At 53.3% G+C, this 14,465-nt stretch overlaps 1 protein-coding gene across 1 annotated transcript in view; it reads right to left on the bottom strand.

Moving 5' to 3' along the window:
• The window catches only part of TTC6 (tetratricopeptide repeat domain 6), a 1,112,931-nt gene that overhangs the window by 850,102 nt on the left and 248,364 nt on the right, over positions 1-14,465 (bottom strand). The window contains exon 6 of the mRNA XM_085627931.1: positions 13,674-13,883. Within this exon, the coding sequence (XP_085484057.1) occupies positions 13,674-13,883 (210 nt within the window). The remainder of the gene's footprint in view (positions 1-13,673; positions 13,884-14,465) is intronic.

The following is a 14,465-nucleotide window of genomic DNA, read 5'->3' as shown; positions in this document are numbered from 1 at the left end:
GAGTGTTGGACTCTCTCCCTGTACAGGACCTTTCTAACTCCTGCCTCTGGCGCCAAGCTAGCTCATAGGGATCACAAGCAGGCTCCATTCTGGCGGACGTTATGGTAAAAAGATTGTACAGGGGACCTAGGGGTCTGAGCCTAACAGGAGCACACAATTCACAAAAAGATTCAGCAAGCTCTCTAACCCAGAGAACTCACACTCACTTGCCTAGTGCCACACACCATTCATCCACACACACAACCCTCCCCTCGGACTGGTAAGGCAGTTTCTACCACCCCTGATTCCTCAACCTGACCACCACGTGACACAGGTACCAACTCTGGGCGCAGGGCGGGGGACAAATGTACAGGACACTATTACGCTGCCACCACTGGATCCCACCCTCTGGTGAATCCAGAAACACAATGCACTAAGGGGGATGATCTACCCTCCCGAGCTAGGGACACCTAACTCACAGTGCACAAAACCACATTTCCAAAGAAATGACAATTAAAAACAAACTTAGAACAATAATTCCTATACCATGTGATTTATCTAAATGCAGAGTTTTGTAGTGCGGCCAGTTGCCGCTGCGGTACAGCGCAAACGCAAGTCCAAATCCCACCGCTGATCACCAATGTTAGAAATGGGATTTCTGGTTGGCTAGGGCTTGCGCCAAAGCCAGACAGAAACCACCACTCTAGTCAGGGCTGGGGAGTTACACGCCAAAGATAACCCCTGCTCACCCCCTTGGTAGCTTGGCACGAGCAGTCAGGCTTATCCCTGAGGCGATGTGTAAAGCGTTTGCGCGCGCACCCAGCAACAACACCCAAGGCCCACCACAAAGGAAACTCCACACAAGGTATTCTATAAAAATAGCCTTTGTATTATACACAACACATTAGATAAAAACACACACTCTACAATGTGCCAACAGGCACAGGCAGAATTTACAAGGGATTATATATACAGGGGACAGGGCCACCTGGACCGCTGTCCGGAATTAGCACTCTTAGAACATAGGAATAATACTGTAGTATAAAATAACATATGTAGCACACAACCAGTAACTACTGGTATCAGGTAAGTACCACCTACGCAACCCTAACCACCTTAGGAAAATATTGCGCAGGGAATCAGGACCTCACTAGCACCACCTGTACTAGGGAGAAAACAACCACCTAAGTATCACAATACCTGTAGGGGTAAACGCACATAAACATATGATGCATAACATTCAGAGGTGTAAAGCAAGGCACATGACGCATAAAAACACATTCAGAGGTGCAGGAAAGGAACAATAGCGCAAAACTCACATTCGCCACCACCTGTGGCAGTCCCTAGGCCAACTGGCCTTGTCGGGGCTAGGACGCCCTATGTCCCAGCAAAGTCAGGGCGCGACTGCGCAGGCTGCGCAGACCAGGGCGCACAAAGCACAACCTACACGTAGCAGTTGCCCACTAAGTGCTGGGCAACTGGTGAAATGCTGGGGCACCACTGTGCCTTCCTGTTAGACCTGTCAGCCCTTTGGGTGGTCCCTCCTCATCATTATTTATTTTGTCCCACTTTTGCCTCAAACCCTGTTTGAATTTTTCCTTTTTGGGAACCACCAGACTTTTTCGTGTTGCTGCAGATTCAGGGAGCCATTTTAGCTACCCCTGAAACTTCTGTCTGAGGGCCTGGAGCACAAAATGGTGGCCACCTGTGACATCACCAGCATCCACTGGAACCTGCTAGCACCTTCCAGAACATTCCAGAACCCTGTGACAGTTGGAGGCGGTTTAGAATGTTGGGAAGCTAAGACAGAGAGTTGGCAGTTGGAGCTGGCAGTTGGCACCTGACTGGTGAAGAGTGAGCAGCACAAACGTGAAGGAGGAAGGAGTGAAGCAGCAGGGGTGGAAACTTGTGCCTGGAGTGGGGTCCATAAACCCACCCTTGATACTAGTCCCTACTGACGGAGCCCAGCCTAGAGCCCTGTGTGGGAAGAAGTCAGTAAAACCATCCTGAGGACCTGGACAGCAGGAACAGGCCTTAGAAACAAGAGAACAGCAAGATCCTGACCTGGAAGCTGGTTTCCCTGAAGTCCGACGTCGAGTAGCCTAAGACCTGGAGCCCGAGGTGGAGAAGCGGCGCTGACTGGAAGAGCAGACGTCGTGCCCGGAGCCGCCAGAGGTCGAGAGAGGGCGCCGTCAGAGGTCGTGAGGAATACCAGAGGTCGAGGAGGAAGTCACCCGAGGTCGAGTGAGCGGCGTCATCGGAGGAGTGAAGTCCGCCCTCCGGAGTCGTCGGAGACCGAGGTGAAGGGTAACGGAGGTCGGGAGTGAGGATCGCACTCCGGAGTCGCCGGAACCTGTGAGAATCGTGCCGGAGGTCGGGAGTGGAGGTCGCACTCCGGAGTCGCCGGAAACCTGTGAGGAGCACCGGAGGTCGGGAGTGAGGATCGCACTCCGGAGCCGACGTCATCGAAGCCGAGGTCGCCATCGGACCGGAGCCGCCCGAAGCCGACATCGAGTAAGACTGCCCGACGCCATCGAATCGGAGGTCGAGATCGAACCGAGGCCGCTGACATCGAGACCGGATCCGCCTGCCGGCGTCGTCAAAGAACTGGCATTGTGCCGAGGCCGCCGACATCGAACCGGAACCGCCTCACGGCATCGATACGACTCCCGCGGCGTCGGAGCATCAGAAAAAGGGCAGTAAGTGGAGTAGAGGGCGCCTAAGGCCCTGTGGAGACCTGAGAGACTGCTCTAAGGGGCTAGGGAGGTGCTGGAACCAACCTGACTGTGCCAGGGGTGAACTGGGACTAATCTAGAGAAGTTGTGTGGAGAGAGAGAGCCAGGTCTCTGGTATTTTTCCCCCTTTATCTACCTCAGTTTAGGCCTCAGCCTTGACCAAGCCAGGGAGTAGACACCCCCAAGCCTTCCACATCCCCACAAGCTGTGCCTGGGCCAAATCAGCCCTTAGGAATTCAAAAGTGATCTGAATCCATGAGTGTCACTGTCAGCTTTTAAGTATTTATTAGGGGCACTGTATTTATTGTATTTAACCTATTTATTGTTCCACTGTATTTATTGGTCCACAGTATTTATTGATGCACAATATTTATTGGTTACAGTATTTATTGCCTCAGAATATTTAATTGCCTGTCTGTATTTCACCTTTATTTATGCCTTCAGTATTTATGATCACCCCTATTTATTGAATCATTAAGCCAGTATTCATTTGACCTGCACTATCTAAAAAGTTTGTATATTGTGATTGTTATTTATTTTATCCAATCAGCAACTAAGAGAAAAAGAAGATAAAGAAAGATATTTTCCTAATTTTTACGGTGTAGAGTCGTTTTTGGAACGGATGCACGCATGGTTATTGTTTGGGTATGTCGTATGCTTAGCACGGAGCCTGATTCCTGACCACTCGAGCCAAGCTACCACAGTGTGTCCGGAAGACCACCACCACCCTTTCAGTGTGGGAGTGTGGTTTTCCAACATAAATTGGTGTTCAGTGGTGGGATAGAGCTGTGCCTACGCATACTCAACAATAACTGTGGGTAGTCCATAGGCCTACACCGGGAGTTTTCTCAAGAGCGGCCTTCCTAATTGTGGGTTTTTGTTTTTTCCAAATTTACTCTGGTGGTGGGAGGAGGTATTATTAAAGGTACCCCCCTGCATAGTTACTACACACAACCTGTCCTCTAACCTGAGTGGGCAAGATGGAGTTTGTACTAGAAAATCTAGAAACGTACACTGTGGCCCAACTCAGGGAGTTTTGCCAGCGGGAGGGGGTGTACTGTCCCCCAGGAGCAAAGAAGGGTGCACTCCAAACCAGCTTAAGGGCTTGGGGGGAGGCACGCCGAGAAAGCAAGGCTGAGGAGGAAGACAGGGATGGAGAGCCTGACCCCGAGGGGGCTGAGATGTACCAACCTGAGGTGGGGAACCTGTCAGCAGGGCCCAGAACCATTTCTAGGAAGGGCAGCAGTGCCTCTAGCGGTGGCTTGTCTGAAGTGGAGCTAACAGACCGGAGGGAGAAAAGACAGCTCACATGGGACTTAGCAAGTCTGGAAAAGGAGAAGGAGGAGCAGAGGATGGCCCATGAATTACGACTGAAAGAAATAGATCTTCAGATCCTGAGAATCGGGGCACAACCTGTTCCTAATGGTGGCAGCCAAACCCAAGAGATCACCAGGGAACCTAAACCATACCTGCCAAAGGACATAGTAGCTAGCTATGGAGTGGGCGACGATATCGCCAAGTGGCTAGCGGCCTATGAGGTCTCATTGAGGGCCCATGGGGTTCCAGAGAAGTACTGGGGAGGGGGATTGTACAAGTACATGCCTCCAGCGGGTAGGGATGCTTTATTGGCCCTCGAGGAGGATGAGCAGACCCACTACCCCACCATGAAACTGGCGCTCATCAGAAAGTTTGGACTAACACCTGAAAAGTACAGACAGAAGTTCAGGGGTAGTCACAAACTGGGCACGCAGAATTGGGTGGACTTCCTGGACTATGCGAAGAAGGCAATGGAAGGTTGGATTCAGGGCAGTGAAGTGAGGAACTACGAGGGGTTGTTTGACCTGGTACTGAAGGAACACCTGCTCGAGAAATGTTTCCCTGAACTGCGGCAACACCTGGTGGATAGCAAGCTGACCAGTCCCCGGAAGCTTGCTGAGGAGGCGGACATTTGGGCTAGTACCCGGGTGTCCACAAGGGGGACTGGAGGGGATACTCAAAAGGCCGGACAGGGCGCCCACCAGAAGAAAGAGGGAGGGGAAAAGAAAAAGGAGTTCTCCAAAGGCCCCCAAAATAACTTCCAAGGGAAGGGAACAGGATTCACCCCTAGGGCTAACCCACCCAGAAACCCTAATCCTGGCCAGAGTCAGCAGCCAAGGGTTGTCCATTGCTACGAGTGCGGTGGCGTTGGACACTATAAAGGAGATCCGAAGTGCCTGAAACGACCACCCCCTCCCATTGGAGGAAAGACCCCCGGAGTAGCTAGTGTAGTGCTCGGGGAGGAGATGCCCTTAACTAAGGGAAGGGAGTGGGCGGGTGTCACTTTAGTGTCCCTGGGGGAACGGGAGATGGTTCCCAAGATCCAGGTGCCCGCAAACACCGCAAAGTATGGGCAGTGGGTCACCAGCAACGGCCAAAGTGGGGAGGCTCTGAGAGACACAGGAGCCAGTATGACTATGGTGCGTAGCCAACTGGTGTCTCCAGAGCAGGTAATTCTTGATGTACTCCACCCAGCCGCGATGGCTGACGGCAGAACAGGCCACTATCCAGTGGCCGAGGTTCCCTTTGAATGGGGGGGGGTTGCAGGTTCACTTCGAGTTGCCGTAAGCCCTGCCGTGCCAGTCGATTGTCTGCTGGGGAATGACATGGAGCACAACGCTTGGAAGGAGGTGGAATACCGGACTCACACCGAGATGCTGGGTACACCTGACTGGGCCTGTGTTAGCACAAGGTCCACGACTACCCGAAGAGGGAGTTCATTCCGGCTGGAGCCTGGAACAAAGGCCCAGCCAGCTGCCAGTCAAGGGAAGAACCGAGGACAGGAGGAGCCTGCCTCGGCGTCCCCACCCCGTAGGACGGATAGGCCACCGGAGGTGGTGGACCAGGAGTCTGCGGTGGGGGACGTTACCAAACTGGAGGACCTACCCATCCCGGCCGAGTGGCACGTGGAGGGAGGCCCGTCCAGGGAGGAATTCTGCCAGGGCCAGAGGGAGTGCCCTACCCTTGAGGGGCTAAGGCGTCAGGCCGAAGCCCAGGCAGCAGGGAACGTTGAAGGGAACTACAGTGTTTACTGGGAGGATGGCCTCCTCTACAGTGAACCCAAGGCACCCCTACATGGATCGTCACGAGCCTTGGTAGTCCCTCAACGTTATCGAGCCTTCCTTCTGGAGTTGGCTCACGAGATACCATTGGCAGGACACCTGGGGCAAGACAAGACCTTCGCCCGTCTTGTCCCACACTTTTATTGGCCTCAGATGAAAGTGTCGTCCGATACCTACTGCCGGACATGTGTGTCTTGCCAAGCCAGTGGGAAAACAGGGGTGAAGCTGAAAGCTCCCCTGGAACCACTTCCTGTCGTTAGCACCCCCTTTGAAAGGGTGGGCATCGACATTGTGGGTCCGTTAGATCCACCGACTACAGCTGGTCACAGGTTTATCCTGGTTCTGGTGGATCATGCCACACGGTACCCAGAGGCAATACCTCTGAGGACCATAACAGCACCTGTTGTGGCTAGGGCCCTGATGGGAATCTTTACCCGAGTGGGTTTTCCCAAGGAAGTTGTGTCCGACAGGGGGACCAACTTCATGTCAGCGTATATGCGGGCGATGTGGAAGGAGTGTGGAGTGACATACCGGTTCACCACTCCTTACCACCCCCAGACAAATGGTCTGGTGGAGAGGTTTAATAAAACCTTGAAGGGCATGATCAGAAGTCTGCCTGAAAGCCTGCGGAGGAAATGGGACGTCCTCCTACCCTGTTTACTTTTTTCCTACAGGGAAGTGCCACAGAAGGGAGTGGGCTTCAGCCCCTTTGAGCTTCTGTATGGGCACCCTGTACATGGACCTCTCAACCTGGTGAGAGACGGATGGGAAAGAACTCCCAGAAAGCTTCCCCAGGATGTGGTGAGCTACATGCTGGCCTTCCGGAGCCAAATGGCTAAGTTGTGGAAGCAAGCTTCTGACAACTTGGAAGCCAGCCAAGCAGTGATGAAGGCGTGGTATGACCACAATGCTCACCCGGTGGAGTTGGAGCCTGGCCAGAAGGTGTGGGTGATCGAACCAGGAGAGCTTAGTGCCCTCCAGGATCGCTGGTCAGGACCCTTTGAGGTGTTGGAGAAGAAGGGTAAGGCCACCTACTTGGTGGACCTGAAGACCCCTCGTCAGCCCCTGCGGGTGCTGCATGCCAACCGCCTCAAACCCCACCACGAGAGGCCCGAAGTCATCTTGATGATGGTGACTGACGGAGGAGAGGACGTGGAAAGCGAGCCTCTCCCTGATCTGTTTGCGTCTCAAGAGAAGGATGGGTCGGTGGAGGGAGTGATTCTCTCCCCATCTCTAACTCCTGAACAGCAGGAGGACTGTCGCCAGGTCCTGGGGCAGTACTCCTCGTTGTTCTCCCTTGTCCCGGGTAGGACTCACCTGTGCGTCCATGACGTGGACACAGGAGACAGCCCACCTGTGAAGTCCAAGATCTACCGGATGTCAGACAAGGTGAAGGCCAGCATTCATAGTGAAGTCACTAAGATGCTGGAGCTAGGAGTGATCGAACCTTCTAGCAGCCCCTGGTCCAGTCCGGTGGTGTTAGTACCAAAAGCTGCACCACCGGGTGCCCAACCAGAACTGAGGTTCTGTGTGGACTATCGGGGACTGAATTCAGTGACCAAAACTGATGCTCATCCGATCCCTAGGGCGGATGAATTGATTGACCGGCTGGGAGCTGCCCAATATCTAAGTACCTTTGACCTTACTTCAGGGTACTGGCAGATCTCTTTGACTGATGGAGCAAGGGAAAGGTCAGCCTTCTCCACGCCCAATGGCCACTACCAGTTCTGTGTGATGCCCTTTGGGCTCAAGAACGCACCTGCCACGTTTCAGCGCCTGGTAAACCAGATCCTCACCGGAATGGAGAGTTTCTCTGCTGCTTATCTGGATGACATAGCCGTCTTCAGTAACAGCTGGGAGGATCACTTGCGTCACCTGCAAGCTGTTCTCCAGGCCCTGAGACAAGCTGGATTGACGATCAAGGCCAGCAAGTGCCAGATCGGGCAGGGGTCGGTAGTGTACCTTGGACACTTGGTGGGTAGGGGAGCGGTGCAACCCCTCCAGGCGAAGATCGAGGCCATCATGGCCTGGGAACCCCCCCAAGACTCAGACTGAGGTCCGAGCATTTTTGGGTCTCACGGGATACTACCGCCGCTTCGTGAAGGGGTACGGAACCATCGTAGCCCCCCTCACGGAGCTCACGTCCAAGAAACAACCTCGACGGGTAGTCTGGACGGAGGCTTGTCAGCAAGCCTTTGAGAAATTGAAGAAAGCCATGTGCGAGGCCCCGGTCTTAAGGGCCCCAGACTTTTCCAAGGAGTTCATTGTCCAGACAGATGCATCAGAACAGGGCATTGGGGCAGTGTTATCGCAACTCAACGAAGAGGGTCTGGATCAACCCGTGGTCTTCCTATCCCGGAGACTACTTCCCAGGGAACAGAAGTGGAGTGCAATAGAGCGTGAAGCCTTTGCAGTGGTATGGGCTCTGAAGAAGTTGCGGCCATACCTGTTTGGCTCGCACTTCCTGGTTCAGACCGACCACAGACCCCTTCGTTGGCTGATGCAAATGAAGGGGGAGAATCCCAAGTTGTTGAGGTGGTCTATTTCCCTACAGGGAATGGACTTTCAGGTGGAACATCGGCCTGGAGTGGACCACGCCAATGCAGACGGTCTCTCAAGGTATTTCCGCCTTAGTGATGAGAACTCCCAAGGGGTTGGGTAGCTCTCCCCACTTTCAGCTGGGGGGGACGCGTGTTAGACCTGTCAGCCCTTTGGGTGGTCCCTCCTCATCATTATTTATTTTGTCCCACTTTTGCCTCAAACCCTGTTTGAATTTTTCCTTTTTGGGAACCACCAGACTTTTTCGTGTTGCTGCAGATTCAGGGAGCCATTTTAGCTACCCCTGAAACTTCTGTCTGAGGGCCTGGAGCACAAAATGGTGGCCACCTGTGACATCACCAGCATCCACTAGAACCTGCTAGCACCTTCCAGAACATTCCAGAACCCTGTGACAGTTGGAGGCGGTTTAGAATGTTGGGAAGCTAAGACAGAGAGTTGGCAGTTGGAGCTGGCAGTTGGCACCTGACTGGTGAAGAGTGAGCAGCACAAACGTGAAGGAGGAAGGAGTGAAGCAGCAGGGGTGGAAACTTGTGCCTGGAGTGGGGTCCATAAACCCACCCTTGATACTAGTCCCTACTGACGGAGCCCAGCCTAGAGCCCTGTGTGGGAAGAAGTCAGTAAAACCATCCTGAGGACCTGGACAGCAGGAACAGGCCTTAGAAACAAGAGAACAGCAAGATCCTGACCTGGAAGCTGGTTTCCCTGAAGTCCGACGTCGAGTAGCCTAGGACCTGGAGCCCGAGGTGGAGAAGCGGCGCTGACTGGAAGAGCAGACGTCGTGCCCGGAGCCGCCAGAGGTCGAGAGAGGGCGCCGTCAGAGGTCGTGAGGAATACCAGAGGTCGATGAGGAAGTCACCCGAGGTCGAGTGAGCGGCGTCATCGGAGGAGTGAAGTCCGCCCTCCGGAGTCGTCGGAGACCGAGGTGAAGGGTAACGGAGGTCGGGAGTGAGGATCGCACTCCGGAGTCGCCGGAACCTGTGAGAATCGTGCCGGAGGTCGGGAGTGGAGGTCGCACTCCGGAGTCGCCGGAAACCTGTGAGGAGCACCGGAGGTCGGGAGTGAGGATCGCAAGCCGGAGCCGCCGGAAGTCGACATCGAGGCAAGGCCGGCCGACGTCATCGAAGCCGAGGTCGCCATCGGACCGGAGCCGCCCGAAGTCGACATCGAGTAAGACTGCCCGACGCCATCGAATCGGAGGTCGAGATCGAACCGAGGCCGCTGACATCGAGACCGGATCCGCCTGCCGGCGTCGTCAAAGAACTGACATTGTGCCGAGGCCGCCGACATCGAACCGGAACCGCCTCACGGCATCGATACGACTCCCGCGGCGTCGGAGCATCAGAAAAAGGGCAGTAAGTGGAGTAGAGGGCGCCTAAGGCCCTGTGGAGACCTGAGAGACTGCTCTAAGGGGCTAGGGAGGTGCTGGAACCAACCTGACTGTGCCAGGGGTGAACTGGGACTAATCTAGAGAAGTTGTGTGGAGAGAGAGAGCCAGGTCTCTGGTATTTTTCCCCCTTTATCTACCTCAGTTTAGGCCTCAGCCTTGACCAAGCCAGGGAGTAGACACCCCCAAGCCTTCCACATCCCCACAAGCTGTGCCTGGGCCAAATCAGCCCTTAGGAATTCAAAAGTGATCTGAATCCATGAGTGTCACTGTCAGCTTTTAAGTATTTATTAGGGGCACTGTATTTATTGTATTTAACCTATTTATTGTTCCACTGTATTTATTGGTCCACAGTATTTATTGATGCACAATATTTATTGGTTACAGTATTTATTGCCTCAGAATATTTAATTGCCTGTCTGTATTGCACTTTTATTTATGCCTTCAGTATTTATGATCACCCCTATTTATTGAATCATTAAGCCAGTATTTATTTGCCCTGCACTATCTAAAAAGTTTGTATATTGTGATTGTTATTTATTTTATCCAATCAGCAACTAAGAGAAAAAGAAGATAAAGAAAGATATTTTCCTAATTTTTACGGTGTAGAGTCGTTTTTGGAACGGATGCACGCATGGTTATTGTTTGGGTATGTCGTATGCTTAGCACGGAGCCTGATTCCTGACCACTCGAGCCAAGCTACCACAGTGTGTCCGGAAGACCACCACCACCCTTTCAGTGTGGGAGTGTGGTTTTCCAACACTTCCTAAACAAATATGGCAGGGGTTGGAGCCTCGTGGCTCTAAATGCACAAAATGCCCCCTAGAGCCTTCGTGGCCCTAAACGTTACTGTGGGGCAAGGGGGGAGCGACCCGCTGCCATCTGGGGCCGCCCCGTCACGAAACAACTGGTGCCCCCTTTAGGTGGAGCCTCGATGGGCTCTCGCAAACCTTGCCCCGTCGTTGGAGCGCCACGCGCTCAGAAACTACAACAATGCCCCCGAGTACGTGGGAGCCTTCTAGGCTCGAGGACAACGTGCCCAGTCGTTGGAGCCTTCACGGCTCTGAAGAAATTGGCCCCGTTCGTTGGAGCGGCCCGCTGCCTTCCGGGGCCGCTCTGTTTACCGAAGAAATGCCCCCGTATCGTTGGAGCGTACTCGCGCTCTGAGACCAACGCTGCGGTCCCAACAGTACTGTGGCCGAGTCCCCTTCTGGGACTCAACCAGGACTTGCCCTGATACGTCGGAGCGCAACTGCGCTCGAAGCAAGCAATGGTGGAGCCTTACTCGGCTCTATGGTCCTGCCCCCCCCGCGTGGGAGCGTACTCGCGCTCCTCCAACCAGGCGGCCCCGTGGTGGGCTGCCTCGGTGAGCAGCAGGAAGAACTCTGGGTGCGGCAGAGGAGGGACCCCCAGGGACGCCCGCACTCACCTGTGGTTAGAGAGGTGGCGTCTCCTCACTCGGGGGTCTCCTCTGCAGCGCGGACCTTCGTTCGCCCGGGCCCCCTCCTGGGACCCGGGACTTGGGAGCGGAGCCGGCCGGGCTCCGGACTTCAGGATTGCTTTTCTGCCTCGCAGCGCAGGAGCGCGGGGTAGGCTCCCGTCGCTTCCTGCGTGAAGCCCCGCCCACGTCTCACGAAGGCTGCCTGACTTCCTGGGTTTCGGCCCGGGCTGCAGCGGTGATTCTCGGATCGCGGTGAGGCGGGGTGGGCACCCGCTAGGGGGATGAATAAAATGAAAAGCGGCAAAGTCCCTGGCGGGGTGGGCACCCGCTAGGGATATTAATTTTCAATAAAGCGGGGTGGGCACCCGTTAGCCAAATAAGCAAATAAGCTGGGTAGGCGCCGGGTGGGCACCGGCTCGTGCAACAGAGCGCTGAAGGAAAATAAAAGCGCTTCCAGGCGCTTAGGGATACAGATAAAGCGCTCCCAGCGCTTTAGGGCAAAATAATCCACCAAGTCCAGCAAAGTTCTTCCCTGCATGCAGCAGGGCAGGGGTAGGGGCAAGGCTGGACCCAGAGCCAGCTCACTGGGCCTCCAGGCAGGGAGGTAGTCCAGGTGGCGGTCCTCTGGTCCAGCAGCAGCAGCAGCCCCCCTCAGGTAAGATCCTGGCAGAGAACAGTTTCTGTGGGGACACAGCCCCATTTTTATACAGGCAAACCCTTTGTTCTGGGTTCAGGGTGAGGGGGAAAACCAGTCGCAGCTGGTTGGGGAGCACCCTTGATGTGCTCAGCCCCTCACTCTATTCACTGGCAGGGCTAGGGTCGTCAGTCGCACCACAGGGGGCGGGGCCAGCATTGTGTGTGGAAAACCCTGTCCTATTCAGGACCCAGGTGTACTCCTCCCACCCATCTAGCTGCTGATCTCCCCATTCACCACTGGGTGACTCATCCTGACTCTGGGGAATCCCTAGCCCGTCACATGACATGACCAGCCAATCACGCGACAGACACACTGCACACAGAAGTGCCCACTTCTAGAAGTGGCACTTCCACACTAGGTACATGCACGCCGCACACATCATCGCGCAGCACTCACTCCCACGAGTCCGCACATACCAAACTCGGGCCTGCACACCCCACGCATCAGGAACTACTAGGGACACATACATTCCCCATGCATTCCTATGGGAGGGCAGGCCTATCTCACCACATGCACTCAGAGCACGCACGCACTTTACCCTGGGACACAGGGAAAGTGCGCAGAGACCAAACAATTACCACACCATGTCATCAGTAAAAAGCAAAAAAGTTCAGGGGTGAACCTGCCAGAAGGGCCAAGTCCAACAGTTACCAACTCATTCTTCCTCAGCACCACATAATTCACTGCCACCCCCTTCCTCCTCAAAACAACATAATCTGCTGCCACCCCTCTCTTAATTGCCATGTCATAATAAACTATAGCCCCTTTCCTGCTCGACATCTCATAATCCAGTACCATCCCTTTCTTCCTCTGCCCCACATAGACCACTACCATCCCTTACCTCCTCTGCACCACATAACCTGTTACCAACTTATTCCTACTCAGCACCACATAATCCGCCACAATCCCTTTCCTCCTCAGCACTACATAATCCGTTGCCACCCCCTTCCTCCTCAACACCACATAGTCCGCTGCCATCCCTCTCTTCAATTGCACTTCATAATATGCTATAGCCCCTTTCCTGCTCGACATCACATAATCCTGTACCATCCCTTTCTTCCTCTGTCCCACATCATTCACTACCACCCCTTTCCTCTTCCGCACCACATAGTCCACTACCATCCCTTTCCTCCTCTGCACCACCTATTCTGGTACTATTCCTTTCCTCCTCTGCAGCACATAGTCCACTACCATCCCTTTCCTCCTTGGCACTCCATACTCTGGTACCATCCCATTCCACCTCCGCACCAGATATTCCGGCACCCTCCCATTCCTTCTCAGCATTACATATTCCTGTACTTTCCCACTCCTCCTCAGCATCTCACATTCTGGTCCCATCCCTTTTCTTTCTCTGTACCACACATTCCCATAGCATTCCTTTTCCTTTTCTGCACCACATTTTCCGGTACCATCCCTTTTCCTTCTCAGCACCACATTTTCCGGTATCAACGCATTCCACCTTGGCACCACATATTCCGGTAGCATCCATTTTCCTACTCGGCACCATATATTCCAGTACCATCCCTTTTACTTCTCGGCAAACATTACCATAGCCCCTGTCATACCCAAAGCATGCTGATCCGGTATACTCCTAATTGCATGGGCCTTGCTCCCCTTGGAGTCAGGAAAGGCCACATTCATGTTTGTTATAACACCTACACGTTTCTGTAGAGAGAGGCACACCAACGAGTGTTGATTTACAATAAATGTATAGTGTTGAGCACAAATGCAGCTTGTTGAAACCAATAAATACTAATTCTGGGAAAAGACCACATCCTACCAGGAGGTTTCCGAGGTGTCTGGAGTAGAAGGTCTGTAGGAGGAGCACATTTCATCTTGCTGTAGTGCCTGGAGCGTTGTCTCTACCTGCATGACAGGCCTTAACCGATCGATGGTGTGGTGCACTCTTGAAGCAAGTTGGAGGGAAAAGGGCAGCACACGGCTGGGGGTGGATGTGCAGAAGTGGTGAATGGTGCCATGGCCAGACTCTCTGGAAGGAAACGGAACAAACACAACCATCAGTGCTCATATTGAAGCTGTGTGTGTGTGTGTGTGTGTCTGTGTGTGTGTGGTAGTAAAAGTTAGTCAGAATGAGTACAGGCAAATGTGTCTAAGCTTTTGTATGGGTGTGTTTATGCATGTGTATCTTTGTAGAGGTTAATCAGTGTATGAACAAGCGAAACTGTGTGTGTGTGTGTGTGCACAGACAAAGGGCGGTAAATGTCAGCATGTGAACGTGTGTTTGTGGAGGTTAATGTGTGGTTGTGCTTGTGCATGTGACTGTATGTATGTACAGTGAAGTTGTTTGTGTGTGTATACAGGTGAAAGCATTTGTGAGCATATTTGTACAGATGAAGGTGCATGTGTGTGTGTACAGCTCAATATGTTTGTGTGGGTTGTGAAAGATATGTATGTAACTATGTATATGTATGTGTGAGTGTATGTCTATACTGGTGAAAGTGTGTCTGTGATCATGTTTGTACATGTGAAAGTGTGTTTGTGTGTGTGTCTGTGTGTGTATAACTCAAGATGTTTGTGTGTGAAAGTGCATGTGTTTGTAAAGATGGGTGTA

The sequence above is a fragment of the Triturus cristatus genome, chromosome 9, assembly GCF_964204655.1.
Source record: "Triturus cristatus chromosome 9, aTriCri1.1, whole genome shotgun sequence".
Lineage (NCBI taxonomy): Eukaryota > Metazoa > Chordata > Amphibia > Caudata > Salamandridae > Triturus > Triturus cristatus.
Note: the sequence above shows the minus strand (reverse complement) of the source record. Positions and strands in the feature narration are given on the sequence as shown.